This window comes from Silurus meridionalis, chromosome 11 (genome assembly GCF_014805685.1).
Source record: "Silurus meridionalis isolate SWU-2019-XX chromosome 11, ASM1480568v1, whole genome shotgun sequence".
Lineage (NCBI taxonomy): Eukaryota > Metazoa > Chordata > Actinopteri > Siluriformes > Siluridae > Silurus > Silurus meridionalis.
The window spans coordinates 19,514,073-19,529,334 of NC_060894.1; the positions used below are offsets into that span (position 1 = coordinate 19,514,073).

General features: G+C 39.9%; 1 protein-coding gene across 3 annotated transcripts in view; it reads left to right on the forward strand.

Moving 5' to 3' along the window:
* The window catches only part of LOC124393371 (roundabout homolog 1-like), a 204,017-nt gene that overhangs the window by 160,094 nt on the left and 28,661 nt on the right, over positions 1-15,262 (forward strand). For 2 of the 3 annotated variants that reach the window (XM_046861140.1, XM_046861143.1), the window contains 6 exons: positions 5,035-5,155; positions 6,298-6,436; positions 6,741-6,868; positions 11,779-11,787; positions 12,129-12,253; positions 13,626-13,797. In XM_046861140.1, coding sequence (XP_046717096.1) covers positions 5,035-5,155; positions 6,298-6,436; positions 6,741-6,868; positions 11,779-11,787; positions 12,129-12,253; positions 13,626-13,797 — 694 coding nt within the window. The remainder of the gene's footprint in view (positions 1-5,034; positions 5,156-6,297; positions 6,437-6,740; positions 6,869-11,778; positions 11,788-12,128; positions 12,254-13,625; positions 13,798-15,262) is intronic. The other variant, XM_046861141.1, reaches the window with a different exon arrangement.

Below are 15,262 nucleotides of genomic sequence, written 5' to 3' on the forward strand. Positions count from 1 at the left end.
GAAACTTCTAGTTTGATGCAAATCCTAGGCATTATGTCAACACCAGACCTACACAGATTTCAAACGTTTCCTTGCAGGTAATGGGTTTTCTTATCTTTTTTGTGTTTTATGTCGCATGTAAATAAGTGCTTGTTTAATGAAATTTCTGGCAAGTAGTGTATGCTCTGAAAAAGTGCCATAGATCACAACCATCTGGCATCTATTCTTTTTCTTGCAGTACTACTTGCAGTTCCATTGCTCTTATACCAGGGGTCTCCAAACTTTTGTACACCATGACCACGGAGCTACCACCTCACTTTATTATATAAGTTATTATGTACTTGGTTATTATTGTAGAAACGATATTAGACTACAGATCATATCACAACAAGCTCCTGAATATAAATCTCATTTTGATTGCTATTGTCAAAGTCATGCTGTTATAGAACATGAATTATGAAAATGTGTTCCCACAATGATCCAGTGAAGTATTTTCTACACATCTACAATTGAATCTTATGGATATACACCACAGGGCCATTTTTTTCTTCCATGTGCTTCAAGCACATTTCTCCAGAGAGACAATTGAATATCAAGATGGATGAGACACAGTTAGGTTGGATAGTTTGGTGGGGCAGGAGGATCGTAGGGAGGGGGCAATAGCAGAAGCAGGTGAGTTGAGATTGTAGATAACGTCATAAGCAGTATATTAAACACTGGTATTTAGAAAGACTACTCAACATTAGCTTAAGAGAAATAGCTGAATTTGTTCAGCTCCACGATTGAGATGCGCTTGGGTTTCGTCTCGGACGTTCCTTTTTGTATCGCTAAGAAGTTTGTTTATGCCTATAACGTTGTCTTGCTCTAAATCTTTACATCCTTATTAACTGTAATCTGTTGCAGTCATGCTAAAAAATATACAGTGTCTAGATAGGATGAAGGAATGGAGATTGTGATTGAGATAGTGATTTAGGACCAAGCAGCTAAAATTAGAACAAGAAGAAGTAAACACTTGGTTGGAGGTTTCATTTACATTTACACGAAGCAGCTAATTGTGTTTGTGTATGTGTGTGCTTAGATGTTTGAGTAGATCATTTTTTTTTTCCTTCAGATCCAAGCCCATGATTTGGTAGCTTGTTTCTATAATGAACAGAAGTTAGTGCATAATGCATTCTTTAAATGAACAAGAGGAATCGGTGTTTATTGTGCACTAGAATTTATGCAGTAAAGCCATACAGAGGAACATCATAGAAGGAGTATGTCTTTAGGACATGTCCATGACAGGTTCTCTTATCCTCAGGGAAGGACTGATGGAGACTCTGGTTCTGTGTGTGACATGAAAAATGAGGTGTTTGAGGTAGGATGGGGTGTTTGCATTGAAACAAAGGAAATTTCCATTTTGTTTGTTCTCGCCACTTTTTTTTTTTTTTTTTTTTTGTTCCTGGATATCAGTGGATAGACCGCCGCCCCGTCCCCCATCTCTCTTCCTCTCTCTCTCTCTCTCTCTGGCTTGCTTGCTCTTCCTCTCCTTTGTCACCATAGGTCTGGCCTGGACTCTTTCATCTGTTCTTGCTTTTATCCCAGTAGACGGCTTTTTTTTGGTGCCCTGTGCTCTTGGGATTCATTCTTATGATGAGGACTGGGGTTTCCATTCCATTTTGATGATTTCCCTGTAGTCACTCAGCACTGACCACCGATTCCTCGTGTGTGTGGGCGTTCAGAAAATTGCAGGTCTTATCCTTGTCTGATACATCCACTGTGAATTTCATCTTATGTTAAAGTCAAATGGAACCAAAAAAGGGGGATGTTAGTGGTTGTCCCATTCTTTCTATCTCTTACTCACACACACACACACACACACACACACACACACACACACACACACACACACAATTTGAAGCTGTTCTGATCAGTAGTGAGTTTCTAGGTCATCATGGAGTTAAGGAAAATTAGCCTAATGCTAAATTGTGAACAGAACATCAAGTCTAAGACAAACTGTTGTGAAAGAGGAGAAAATGGACAAAGGAAAAGAAAGTAAATTAGCTAGACAGCTAGTTCTCTGTCAAAGAAATAGCCCTCATAGCCAAACACAACTTCCTGTAAAAGCTAGCATACAGGTTTTAAGGTCGAAATACCTAGCTAGCTAGTTTCCTCTGAGAGATGATCAGCTAATCAGTTAAGCTTTCTATCCATCACAAAATGCAGTTTGTGGAAGTTTGAAAAGCTTCCAGAACGTTTGGATACAGCGTAAAACGAATGAAACACCAAAACTTCAATCACATGTGAAGACTGACAAAAGAGCGGAAAATATGAATTTGCTATAAAAATATTTTTTAATCCCAACCTTATAATTATACATTGCTTCATATACTGAGGAATACGTTTTTACATGAGATATCTAACAGCCACGTTTATAAAAATGTGCACATTTTATAGCTTGAAAGATGATAAGAGGAGCTTAATATTAGCCACAGACGCAACATCTTGAGAGGTCTGTAGATAGGTTAGATCTTTACCCTATCCCAATCCCAAGATGACATTAATATGCTCACAGTATTTTTCCCATATGCTCCCATCTCATCGCTGGACAGATTATTAACAGCAAAAAGCAGACAAAAATACGAACAAATGGAAAGAGTCAGGAAAAAGGGTGAGGAGGTGAAGAAGTGATTGATTCTGTCCTGTACATTCTCTGGTGGTCTGATGAGTTCGGAATGTGACAATACCAGACGATTGTTCTTCAAAGTATTTGTGCTTTTTCTCTGCTTCCAGATGTTCTCCTCTGTGTCTCATCTGGACTGTTGTCCTCTTATCGTTAGGGCTTTCTGGGTATAATCTTAGTATTCGTAAAAGAATGGGCAGTGACAGTTTATGCACAGATCTATCTCTCTCTCTCTCTCTCTCTCTCTCTCTCTCTCTCTCTCTCTCTATATATATATATATGTGTGTGTGTGTGTGTGTGTGTGTGTGTGTGTGTGTGTGTGTGTGTATGTCTCACATTGTCTGTTTTGTCTTGTATAGTCCAAGCTAAATGTGTTATTTATGTCTGTACTTTTCAAAGTCACTAACGGCTGGAACCAAATTCCTTGTGTTTCAATACACTTGGCTAATAAACCTGATTCTTAATCTGATAAATATATTAAATAAAAATAAATTATGTATGTAGATAGAGCGACAGACAGACAGACAGACAGACAGACAGACTTGGTGCTTGATTGTATTTGTGTATGTTATACACGTGGTAATTCTTTTTTAACACCAACACCCCCCCATATAACTTGAGAGCTGTCTTTCACAATTCAGCACCGCTGAGGCTTCAGCCCTTGTCAAATGAGCAGTAATGCGATGACACTTCAAACCAGTCTCTCCCAGCAGGGCTGAGCCCAGCTCTCACTAAAGAACTGTGCGTCTTTGAAACCCTCTCCTTCTCCAGGGTGCCTTTGTGGCCTCCACTAAAGCACACAAGTGCCTTTTACGAGCTTGAGGAATGTGTCAGCTCGTGGAGCGTGGAGGTCAGGCCTCAGGCGTCCTCCTTCTCCGGCCTGAGGGGCGGTCAGGCTAGCTGCTATAAATCTGCCCAGCTAGGCGATTAGCTCGAACTGAGACCTCTCCCAGACATTCACACTCATAAAAAGAGCTCAGACCTGTAGGATGAGGTCTCCACTTGTTTTTGGACATGGTCGAGTGCTCTTCAAAACCTCCCCTGCTTTTAGCACTTCTGTTTTTACTGCTGTTAATTATAGCTAAACAAATACACAACACTAGTACCTTCACTGATGTGTATTGACATTCTCTGGAATTTTTTTGCTTGAGGACAAACTAAACAGGTAGAAATGGAGCCAGAATTTGTTATTTCGTATGCTGAGGGATTGTTTTTCTTAAGTCTTTTTGCTATGGACAAATAGCTTACTGTGTCAGTTACAACAGCTGCTGAAGCTTCGATTGCTTTAGCATTTAAAGCAGTGCTTGAAATTTGCCAGACTCCATAGTATACTGCAGTTTGTCCCCCAAAGTGATCCTTAGGGACCCCAGATGGTCCATGAATTCTGCTTTATGAAGCCCCCAACACATCGAAACAAAGCATTTAAGGAAACTGAATAGCAGGTACCAGTGTATGAAGAGCTGGGAGAAAAGAAAAACATGGTGTCCCCAGGGTCCAATCTGGAAAACTGTAACTGTAGAGTGCTTTTTTAAAGTGAACACTGTCACTGGTTAGATCGCGTTATAAAACTTTCTCAACAGTGAGGTTCATTCAAAAATTGGCCAGTGACGCAGTGTTTGTGATGTTGGCTCTGTTTCCCAGTACTTTGAATGTAAATTTAATAATAGCTGTAAGATTCATTTCAGGGGATCATTTCAGGGACACATTAGTAATTGGACTCTTGGCTGCTCAGATGTCTCTTGGCAGGACGCGTAGTTGCATAACTACTTCATTTACAGGAGATGTAATGAAGTTTTAAAACTAATTTTGGATGTTTAAACAATGCATTTAGCTGCTGTCTCTCAATGTGAGAACCAAGGACACATGCTGATACTGAAATCAACTCTCAATAATTCTGCACCAGTTTAAAACGAATAGTTGATCCATTTGGGTTTGGTACGTGGCAATGGTAGTATGGCAAATACAGACAATAGAAACAAACAAACGAAAATAAATCAATAAAAACACTCAAAGCGCATACAATTATTAATTTATTGCCAAAAGAAGTGTTGTAGGGGGATGCTTTTGATTAGAATTCAAATGAAATGAAAGCCCACGTCAGCCGACCTCACACTTTTTTTTTTTTCTTGTTTTTTTTTTATCTTAATTAATTTTGAGATTCAGGCATTTCAATTACCCAGTCTTTAATTCGATTCTGTTTCCTTCCTGTCAATTACCCTAAAGTTAATTATGATCTGTTAATAAAATAATAATGTCTGAAGAATTTTTGCGAAAATCTGCTTTATTTGAAATGCTGTCATGTTTGTAATGAGTTATGGAAATGTTAAAATATATGAATTATTATTATTAAGGGGGAAGAGCAATTCATGGAACCCAATGATCTTGTTTTGCAGATCCGAGGTGGAAAGCTGATGATCACGAATGCAAGAAAGAGTGATGCTGGAAAATACATCTGTGTGGGAACCAACATGGTGGGAGAGCGCGAGAGCGAAATTGCTGAACTGACTGTTTTAGGTAAACACACCTGTATTTCGTGGCTTGACCTTCCTATGCCAGAGCTGTAATGTAGGTGTAGTTTAGGACAGTCCCAACATCTTTCTAATAGGCGAAGTGGACCTGCTTTGTCTCATTTGTTTGGAAAATTGAAAGGTTTCGCTACGTAATAACAGACCTGCTTGTGCAGCTGTCCCTCAGTTCCCTCTCTTTTCACTCAGCCTTTTGATCCCTGTGTGTTTTTTGGCCTGGTTGTCCGCCCAGGTCCAGACCAGCTGTGCTCTCTTGATCTGACCCAGACTGTTGACCCGCCCCTCACTGTCCCCCTAACTCTCTCCTCCCTCTTGGTTTCTTTTTTTTTTTAACCATCTTGCCTCAAACTGAAAGCACTTCCTGTCTGCCGAGAAGCCTTATCACATGATCAGCTGGGCCTGGAGCCCACAATTAGAAAGCAAGTAAAAACATTTAGTGCTAATAGAATAATGCCGCTGATTGAAGCAACAGATCGAACGCCTGTGGGAGGACGACTTGGGCAGAAAAGCCCAAAACGGATTAATTGTGCGGATTTTTCATTTATTTTTCATTACATTCTTCATACTTTCACGAAAAATGCAGAATTACATGAACACCAGGGGTTTCTAACCCTAAATATTACGTGGATTATATTGAGAAAAAATGCTAAACACTTGATTTAATTTATGGTGAATACCAATAATGTGCAACATCTCTGGGAAAATGTTCAGATGGCCTCTGAGTTACGATAGTTCGACTTATGATTTTTCGATCATACGATGATCATGGTAATTTGTCTCTTTGCTCTTTATACAACATTGCAACATACATATATACTGTAAAGTTTATACATTATGGCATTCTGATCAGCATTCTTTAAGAGTCCTAGGTAGGCTAGGACATGTCTCGATATTTTCATCGAACCAGAAAGAAGAAGAAAAATAATGCAACCTTTACATTTGTCATTTTTTTTTTTTTGGTGGCTGAACACTTCATGAAAAATTCAGCTGAAATACATGAATGAACACATCACCCTTAGAAAATGGTGATTTAGTGATGAAATGTCAGTTTTTTCTTTTCAACATTTCTAACACCTTCCTCAAGTTCAGGATAATCATGTATGTATAAGCAGGTATGCATGTGCTTTCCAGAGAGGCCCAGCTTCACAAGGAGGCCCACAAGTGTAGTGGTGCTGGCTGACGAGAGCGTGGAGTTTCGCTGCGAAGCCCGTGGAGATCCGCTTCCCACTGTCCGCTGGAGGAAAGAGGATGGAGAATTACCCAAGGGGAGGTAAGGCCCCTTTCCTCTGGCAGCCTAGATGTTCCAGATCCTATCATGCGCACTTGGAGGCAGTTGAGATTCTGAAGGAGTGCTAATGCTCTTGCTTTGCACGGTCGAACATTTCCTTTATGCGCCAACATGTCTGATTCGGCTTTAACGGCTAATTACCCCTAAGCCCTTTCTGAGTCGAATCGGTAAAGAATGCCGGAAAATGTGCAACACAAGAGGGGCGCTAGAGGGGTTGTAACATTTGATATGATTGCGCGTGTATATGTTTTCGACTCGTTCCCACACTTCGCCTTTCACATTTCAGGTACGAAATCCTTGAAGACCACACGCTAAGCTTGCGACGCGTCACGCCGGCCGACGTGGGTTCCTACAGCTGCCTAGCCGAAAACATGGTGGGCAAGGCTGAGGCTTCTGCTACGCTGACTGTGCACGGTGAGAATCCACACACACACACCATGCAACTCCCACCACACCTGCCGCAGCACATGGAGGTAGCTGTCGAGCTCAACTTGCATGGGCAGGAAAAAGAAACCGAAGCTAAGCTTTTCCTGCTCGCTTTCATCACTCATCTCAGAGCATCACCACTACATGACTTCCATGCTCATTTAACGCACCATTCAATGTTAACTGTTCCCGCCTTTATAACTGTGTCTAATCAGATTCTATGTGTAGGGGTGTAATGGTACAAGTATTCTTACTGAAATGTTTCGGTACAGGGCTTTCGGTTGCAGCACAATCCTTTTTACATGCGGAACATAGTTAAATCGGAGTTTCCTCCGGAACGTATAAAGTGGCGGACCGCAAGTTTGTTTAGTCTTCGCATCACACTTTTTAAAATAAATTTTTTTTTCTTGAAAACATTCACAACAATGTAACTAAATTTTTTCCATTTATTTATTTTAATTTAATTAATTTAATTTGTGCAAATTTATTCGATTACGTAATTTAATCAATATAATAAAGTGTATTGCATTCATTTGATTTATTCTATTGTTTGAAAATATTATAAAATATTATTTTAAATATTATTTAACCAAGCAGGCAATTTTTTTATTATTATTTATTTAATCCATTTATTTATTTTTTTTTATTTTTTTTTAATTGTTTTTAAACTTTTATTTTGTTCAAATGTTGATGAACTTTAGGTTTTGCACGTCTTAACCCGACCGTACCGAAAATTAAACGTTTAGAAAAATGTTTTTTTTTATAAAAAACTGCTGTAGTCCATAGTCAATTTCACAATTATTGAATTATCTTCACTCATCCTTAAATAATATTTGTTCCTACAAAACAGTCAAGTGACACATACAATCTCTTCTAGTGACAAAGTTGTCCTCCATACAGAACATTTTAAGGTCATGTGACTGCTTTTTCAGATGTGTCTTATGAGAATCATGACTATCTTGAAGATTCATTTACATTTATTTTTTATTTCATTTATACAACTGAGCAGCTACGGGGTTAAGGGCCTTGCTCAGGGACCCAGACTGGGCAGCTTGTTGTGGCTGCGATTTGAACTCAAAGAATTCAAGTCCTCTGCCTTTGCTGGATAGTAAATCATTAAAAAAAGAATGTGAACATATTTAAAGCTCTTGAGATGTGTGTGTTGTTCCAGAAAGATCCAGAAATGTAATTTCGCTGATTCATTTGTTTAAGAGCAGAATCCTCGCAGCTGGGTGACTGGTTACATGTGCAGCCCACAATCGCTTTTGAACCCATAGCTCCTGTACGCCGTGTCACCAGAGGTCACGGGAAGTGGGTTTTTGAGGCGACGACCATCGTTCCTGTGATCCTCTGAGGAGAACGTGGGCAGCTGAGGGACACGTTAGAAGAGTCTTTGGCTCCTCTTTGAAGAGAGGAAATGAGCTGGAGAGCAGAGTTGCTTTTCTATCACATCCCCCACCCGCCCCTTTTTCTTCCTCCACCTCCTCGAACCCTCTGCCCCGGTGACACCCAGCCAAAGACACATGGAGAGGGGAGGATGGCCTAATTAAAGACAAGCCCCAGTCCCATGCTGGGGAAAATAGCATGTTTCCAATTACACACTCTAATTCCAGACCCGGGAAGCAGCAAAGTGGCGAGCGTGTAGGCAATTCGAGAGAAAGCAGAGAAGGAAAGAGGGATAATGAGTCTGATTGTATGAGCTGAAAAGCCATCCAAAACAACCTGTAGCTTTATTTTTGCAGTGCGTTCTTTTCTTTTCTTTTTTTTTTTTCTTCACTAAGATACTTGGTAACAGAGGAAAGAAACAGCAAGATGAGGGCGAGGGTGAGGAGAAGAAAGCCTCGCCTGGAGGAACCAGACATAACAACGCTGCTGTCTGACAAACAGCAATGATTATCTCATTTGGAGTGATACATGCAGCACGAGATGATGAAGATTACAGTGCCTTTATGTGTGTGCGTGCATATGTGTGTGTCTGGAGAGAAAGAATGCTCAAAGCTGCTATGACTACAAATTGAATTTTATAATCCTCGTATAATTAAATATAGGCTGCATCAGATCATCTGTAATTCATTGCAAAGTTGATAATGAAAGACTATCATTTGTTTAGCACACTTCATATTAACTTTGCTCTCGGTATGATAGAGAGAGGCTGGTGCACTGTAATGCAGTTAAAACAATTGCTTTTCCATGCGATTCGATTCCTTTCCATGCTGACAACCCCAGTTTTTACATTCCAATATTAGTTTCTGTAAAAAAAAAAAAAAACCCTACCCCCTCCCCTTTCCATCAGGCTGATTGCACCAGGAAGACATAGACGGAGGGTTTTCCTTAGCTATCCTCGGTCACGGTTGCCGCCAATCAGCACTGGAAAACCCGAACCAGCCGTCATCAACTGGGGCAGATGTTTTTCTTCTAAAGATCCCAGAGTTCTTTTCGGCTTTCAGGTTTTCCATCACCTCACTCTTGGTGGTGTGAAAAAAAACCTTCTCAGGTCTTTTATGGCTGCCATAATTATTCTTCAGGCACCACTCTGATTAAAGTGCTCCAGTCGGCTGGGTTGAGATTTCCGTGACCCAGGTTGAGGGTGCAAAATTGTCAATCTTCTTCCATTAAAACAACATAAGTGACAGTTTCATGTTCGAAGCTCAAAAGTAACTGTGTACACAAGTAAGAGAAAGTGGGATTTTTTTTGTCCAACTGGAACAAATCGTTAACAGGAAAGCAAATTACGCACATCTACAGTACCCGCATGCAGCTCTTTTGCATGAGCCTGGGTGTCATAACTCTGACCAAACACGTCCCCGTGGGGGAGACGGGGTCGTAACTCGAGACTGCTCTCAGTCCGAGCTTTTCACACCTTTCAATGCAACACAGGTCCAACGAGTCTCACAGGGGGAGCTGAACAACCTGCGCCTTGTCTTGCGGTTTTCCCTCCAACACATACCCTCTGACACAAGACCTTTATTTTCCATGCCACCTTCACCCTGCGAGCGCCGGAGGACACAAACACTCGTCTGTCCTCCACCGTACCCCCTCCGGCTCACTCTATAAAGCTGCCAGAGAAATTCATGCCTCGGGCCTCACTTATTTCAATAAACATACTTTACACATCACGGATCACATGCTGCAGCTCCAGCGTGAACAATAAAAACCAGGAAAAGTGCCACTGAAGGCCTGTTTGCCTATTGGGCTATTTTAACACTTTATTTCTTTCATAGTCATTAATAGTCATTAGTCACATTAGAAAGGTTTTATCGTTTTACAGAATAACCACTGCCAATCCTCAGCCAATCATGCATTTCCAAGTAGAACAATTGTATACACCGTGTATTTTAACTGTACATCATACCAGAACAATGCCGCTAGTCTGGCCGATGACTCCTTCTTGACTAATTGCAGGACTAATAAGGCTTGGAGCGAGTAATGGAATGTCTGCTTTCCTGCCGCATTGCACTTTGGGAGCACAGCATCGACTTGCTTGATGCCTGCTGTTCACATATTAATCAAATGCTCCACTTTAATAACACGTCCACAACAGGAGGGCTGGGTCAACGGCTTCGTTTCAGGCCAGCAATAACAAAGATCTTGACCTTGATGTCACCCTTAGAGGCCCACGACCTCATCAGGGCTGTTTGGGTGATCGGGATGTCGGAGTTTCACACGTAGGATTGGATCCACATTGTAGAGTTGCTGGCTATTAGAACAAATATCGTCCATGCACTAATCAGTAGCAGAAGGACAACCATATACGAGGGGCGATCAAACCGGGACTTTAAATTTAGCTAGTATAAAAATTTATATTGTACATTCACCAGACTCTTATTCAAAGCGACTTACATTTTCGCACTCATACAACCGAGTAGATCTTTGCTCAGGGCCTCAGGAGTAGCAGCGTGGTGTTGGTTGGGAGTTGCACTTAAAACTTTGGAAACTAAAGTCCAATGCCTTAACCACCAAGCTATCACCACCACCCCTTAGGCTAGCAAAGCGGTATTTCATCAAGTAGTGGCTAGTGAGTCCTATTACTCATAGGTGCCGCACATGTCGCGGGCCACACAAGATACCAAGAATCAAGATGGCAGGCAACAGAATTAGTGTGTGCATGGGACAGCGTGTGGTGCTGAAGTTTCTTGTGAAAGAAGGTGTAACATTTGCTGATATCTCAAGCACAGTAAGTTAAAGAGACGCTCAGCCGCAGTAGGACATTTGAACGATAGAAACGTTTCAAAAGTGGCTGTACTGCCGTCAGTACCGATCGTTTTTTGGAGATCAGCATTTCAGGATCTGTGTTTCAGCAGTGATGCAGGCTGTCTTAGGATGGTTTTGCCGTACTGAAAAATCTTTCTATGTCCAATTTCTCCAGGCATTAGTTAAACGTATTTTGAAAAATAACTGCAGTTTTCACTGGGAATTTGTTCTCAAAAGTCCAGGTTTGACTTGACAATATGGTATGTAATGTATAAGCATTGTTATATGCTATGTTTTGTATATGCTGGAAAGCATGGTGGTGCAGTGGGTAGCATTGGTGCCTTTCAAGTCCAGGGTTCTTGGTCTTTCTGTTGGTATGTTTCCAGGGTCTTTTTGGTTTTCTTTCCCTTCCCAAAACATGGCATGTCTAAAATGTGAATAAGTATGTACTCGTATGAATACTATCTGCTTTGAATTCACTGTGGTTTCTATTTTTTTGTGTATTTTATTATTAAGAATTCAATCGATTTTACAACTCAGATTTCTTACATGAGACCTTGGAGTCGAGTACACATACGTCCAATTGCATGTATTCAGTATTCAAACATTGTTGTTCATTATTTATTTCCTTGTTATGTCTCCTAATTCATATTGAGTGCTACATCAGGTGTACATCAAAAATCCTTTTTTTCTCTTTTTTCTTTTAGTTATGAGTGGTAAGTTCTCATCCACCACCCCATCATCATCTTCCATCCTCCATAACATGTCTGACACTGAGCTGCTCTGAGCAAAATCAGCTCTGATCACACTCATGGGTAAACCCAAAATGTATCTAAATTAAAAAATAAAAAGGTAAAAGTGATTTTTTTATCCTTTTTTATGATCTGGTGTTCATGCTCATTGTGAATAGACAGTATCTTATATAATTATATTATATTATATTATATTATATTATATTATATTATATTATATTATATTATATTATATTATATTATATATCTTAAATTTTTTTATTTGTAGTTATAAACATTGCTTTGGGTTGTCTTGTGTTGTGTAGTGCCCCCTACGTTTGTCATTCGGCCCCGGAACCAGGTAGTGGGCGTGGGCCGAACGGTCACATTTCAGTGCGAGGCGATGGGCAACCCACAACCGGCCATATTTTGGCAGAGAGAAGGAAGCCAGGTAAGAAATACCCACCACCATGCTTCATCTCAAATTTTTTTCTTAATTTCTAAGTCTAAAATATGTTAATAGAATCCTGAGTTAATTTCCTTCATGTATCAATAAACTGTTTTAAATTCAATACTTTGGGAATACAGTTCGAATAACTGGTGTAAAGTATTGAAATAAATATACTTTGTTACTGTACTTAAGTAATTTTTTAGCTACTTTTACTGAGTATCAAAGATATCAGCAACTTTTACTCTTTACTCAACTACAATTATTATTCAATATATGTGCTTTTCACTCCATTATATTTTAATTGACAATGAGCGTTACCTAATACATTTTGCACCTCTGTTGAAGATGTCATTAACACTCCCCTACCTATTTCTGCTGCCTGTGAGCAACTTCCTCACACTGCTGGCCTCCTTTTCAGTCCAAAAAAAGACCTTCTAAAAACTGAAATAAATAAAATTAATTGCCCCTCGCTGAGACTGAGAGCTGCATTGAATCCCAGTCAGAATATTTGGCTTTACTTCATCTGAAATAATTTACTGATTATTATTTTATTTTTTCCATTGAATACTAATGGTTCTTGGTTCTTAATGGCACTTTGTGACATGACTGTCATTTTATTTATTAAGTGAAGATCCTGTTTTTAAAGTTTGCTATACTTTTTGATCGACTTGTTTGATTTTCGTTTTATTCTGACATGTTGAAGAGGATGTTGTGGCATTGATGGTTAATGCAGTGTTGAGGTGCACAATATAATTTGTATTAAAGGAAATAAAACATCACAAATCTGCTGTTTTGGGCTTCTTGATTTATAATAAAAAACATTGAATCTACTATAATACAAAATATTAATTGTTTGACTTACAACCAGAAACCTTTTAGTTCAGCTGTTTGAATAATTTTTTTTTTTTTAATCTCTATTCATTATTCCTGCACTCTATTCATTATATCATCATATTATTATGTTATTATAATATTATATATTATTAATTATATTTTTTGACATCAAATTAATTCTTATATAGTTTTTTCCCCACACAATTTTACTGTTACTGAATGAATATGGCACAAAAGTACTCAAAATATGAATTTATATGTTATGACTATAACGCATTCTCTAAATATGCAGATTGAAAAAATACCCCACTGGTTATTTTTTTTTGCTTGTAAACCGGTGTTGCGTTACCATATTGCAGGCTGTTATATATTTTGACACAAGATTTGTTCACATAGTCCAAAGATTTCCCAAAACATGGCATTATAGGAATAAATATCCATGTAATTGTTTATAAGGTCGAAAGGTGACATTAAGCTCTAAATATGGTTCTGTCTTCTCTCTCCACCCCGCCCCCACCAATATTTTTTGCACTGGCAGAACCTTCTGTTCTCCTACCAGCCCCCGCAGCCCTCCAGCCGTTTCTCCGTTTCTCAGACGGGCGACCTCACCATCACAGACGTTCAGCGTGCCGATGGAGGACAATACAGCTGTCAGGCACTCAACATCGCCGGCAGCGTCATCACCAAGGCCCTGCTGGAGGTTACAGATGGTAAGGGAGCGTGCCACACACACACACACACACACACACACACACACACACACATACACACACACATACGCCTTCACACTGCGGTAACTGCTGATAAGAAATGTAATTAAGACAATGGGGACTGTGGCTTTTTTCCCAGCAGTGAGGAGTGTGTGTGTGTGTGTGTGTGTGTGTGTGTGTGTGTGTGTGTGTGTGTGTGTGTGTGTGTGTGAATTGCAAATTGGGATCCTGTTGGCTGAAATAAAAGTCTCTATATCCGTGGCACAGGAAATAATTTGATAATTCATTCAGCATTATGAGAATGACTTGGTCTTTGCCACTGGTACGGTTTGGTTTTGTGGGCGTTTTCGGCTGTCCACTGTATCCATCGTGCATTTCCCTCGCCTTTGAACGCTTTTCAGAAGTAATCGAGACATCCCTGACGCTCAAACCCACTGGCTTAAAAATTCTCCGTTTCCATGGCGACCAGATACACAAAGACTCGAAGACCGTCGCTATCCTGCTGTTCTTGTTTTTGATTTCATCGCACCAATTTATTCTCGTAATGACAGACACACACACACACAAACTCAATACTACACAGTCATGATCATTTTAGGTATAAAGCAAAGACATCCAGCTGACCCCTGTTCATCCTCTTTCCCGCTCAGCAACATTTATCGCAACAGTAAAAAAAGCGAAATTAAAAACCCTTCAAGGGCCGTAAAAAAATAATTACACCTGCAGAACCAGCGTCCAAACAGCCCAGACATGTGTACAGTATGTGTCCAGGCGATGTATATACATTAGTTTAATGAACATAAGTGCCCACGGTGGTACCAGGCACAGCTTGTCTGGGTGGCAGAAGAAGCGGGCAATTCTGCATGCTTTTTGTGCTGTGGGTAATGATATGGTAATTTTAATGCTCTCTCGTTCGCTGCACGGACGTAGGCAGGCACGAAATGGAACTCCCATATTCGGTGTACACTCAATTACACTTAATGGAAATGAAACAAGGATGGAGCGTGTTTGATTGAATCTAGCCAAGCACTCAGTGCTGTATGTTGCCTCCTCCCACCCCTTCCCCCTTTCTCATGCTTTTTCTCTTCTGAGTCTGTGGTAATAATCACCAGTCTATACCTCAGGGCTATTTTTCAGGTATGCAACCCCCTCCACACACACACACACACACACCCCTTTCCCTGATATATCAACACCTTTGAGTCATAATGTTTTTTTTTTTTGATGAAGGAAAAGTAAAAGCCTGGTGTTTAAATGTTATTTTCTTTTATTAGTTATTCTGACTGCATTTTTCTGAAGGGTAGATACTGCAGTCGAAAGATTAACCAGAACCTGGAGGACTTTTTTAAAAATTCAATTTGACCTTTTTTCTTTTTAAACTCGTCTTATTTACCTCGTTTCCTCTCTTGGGGTTTTTTATCCTTCATCCTTTTTTTTTCATATGTATTTATTCTTTGCCCAATAG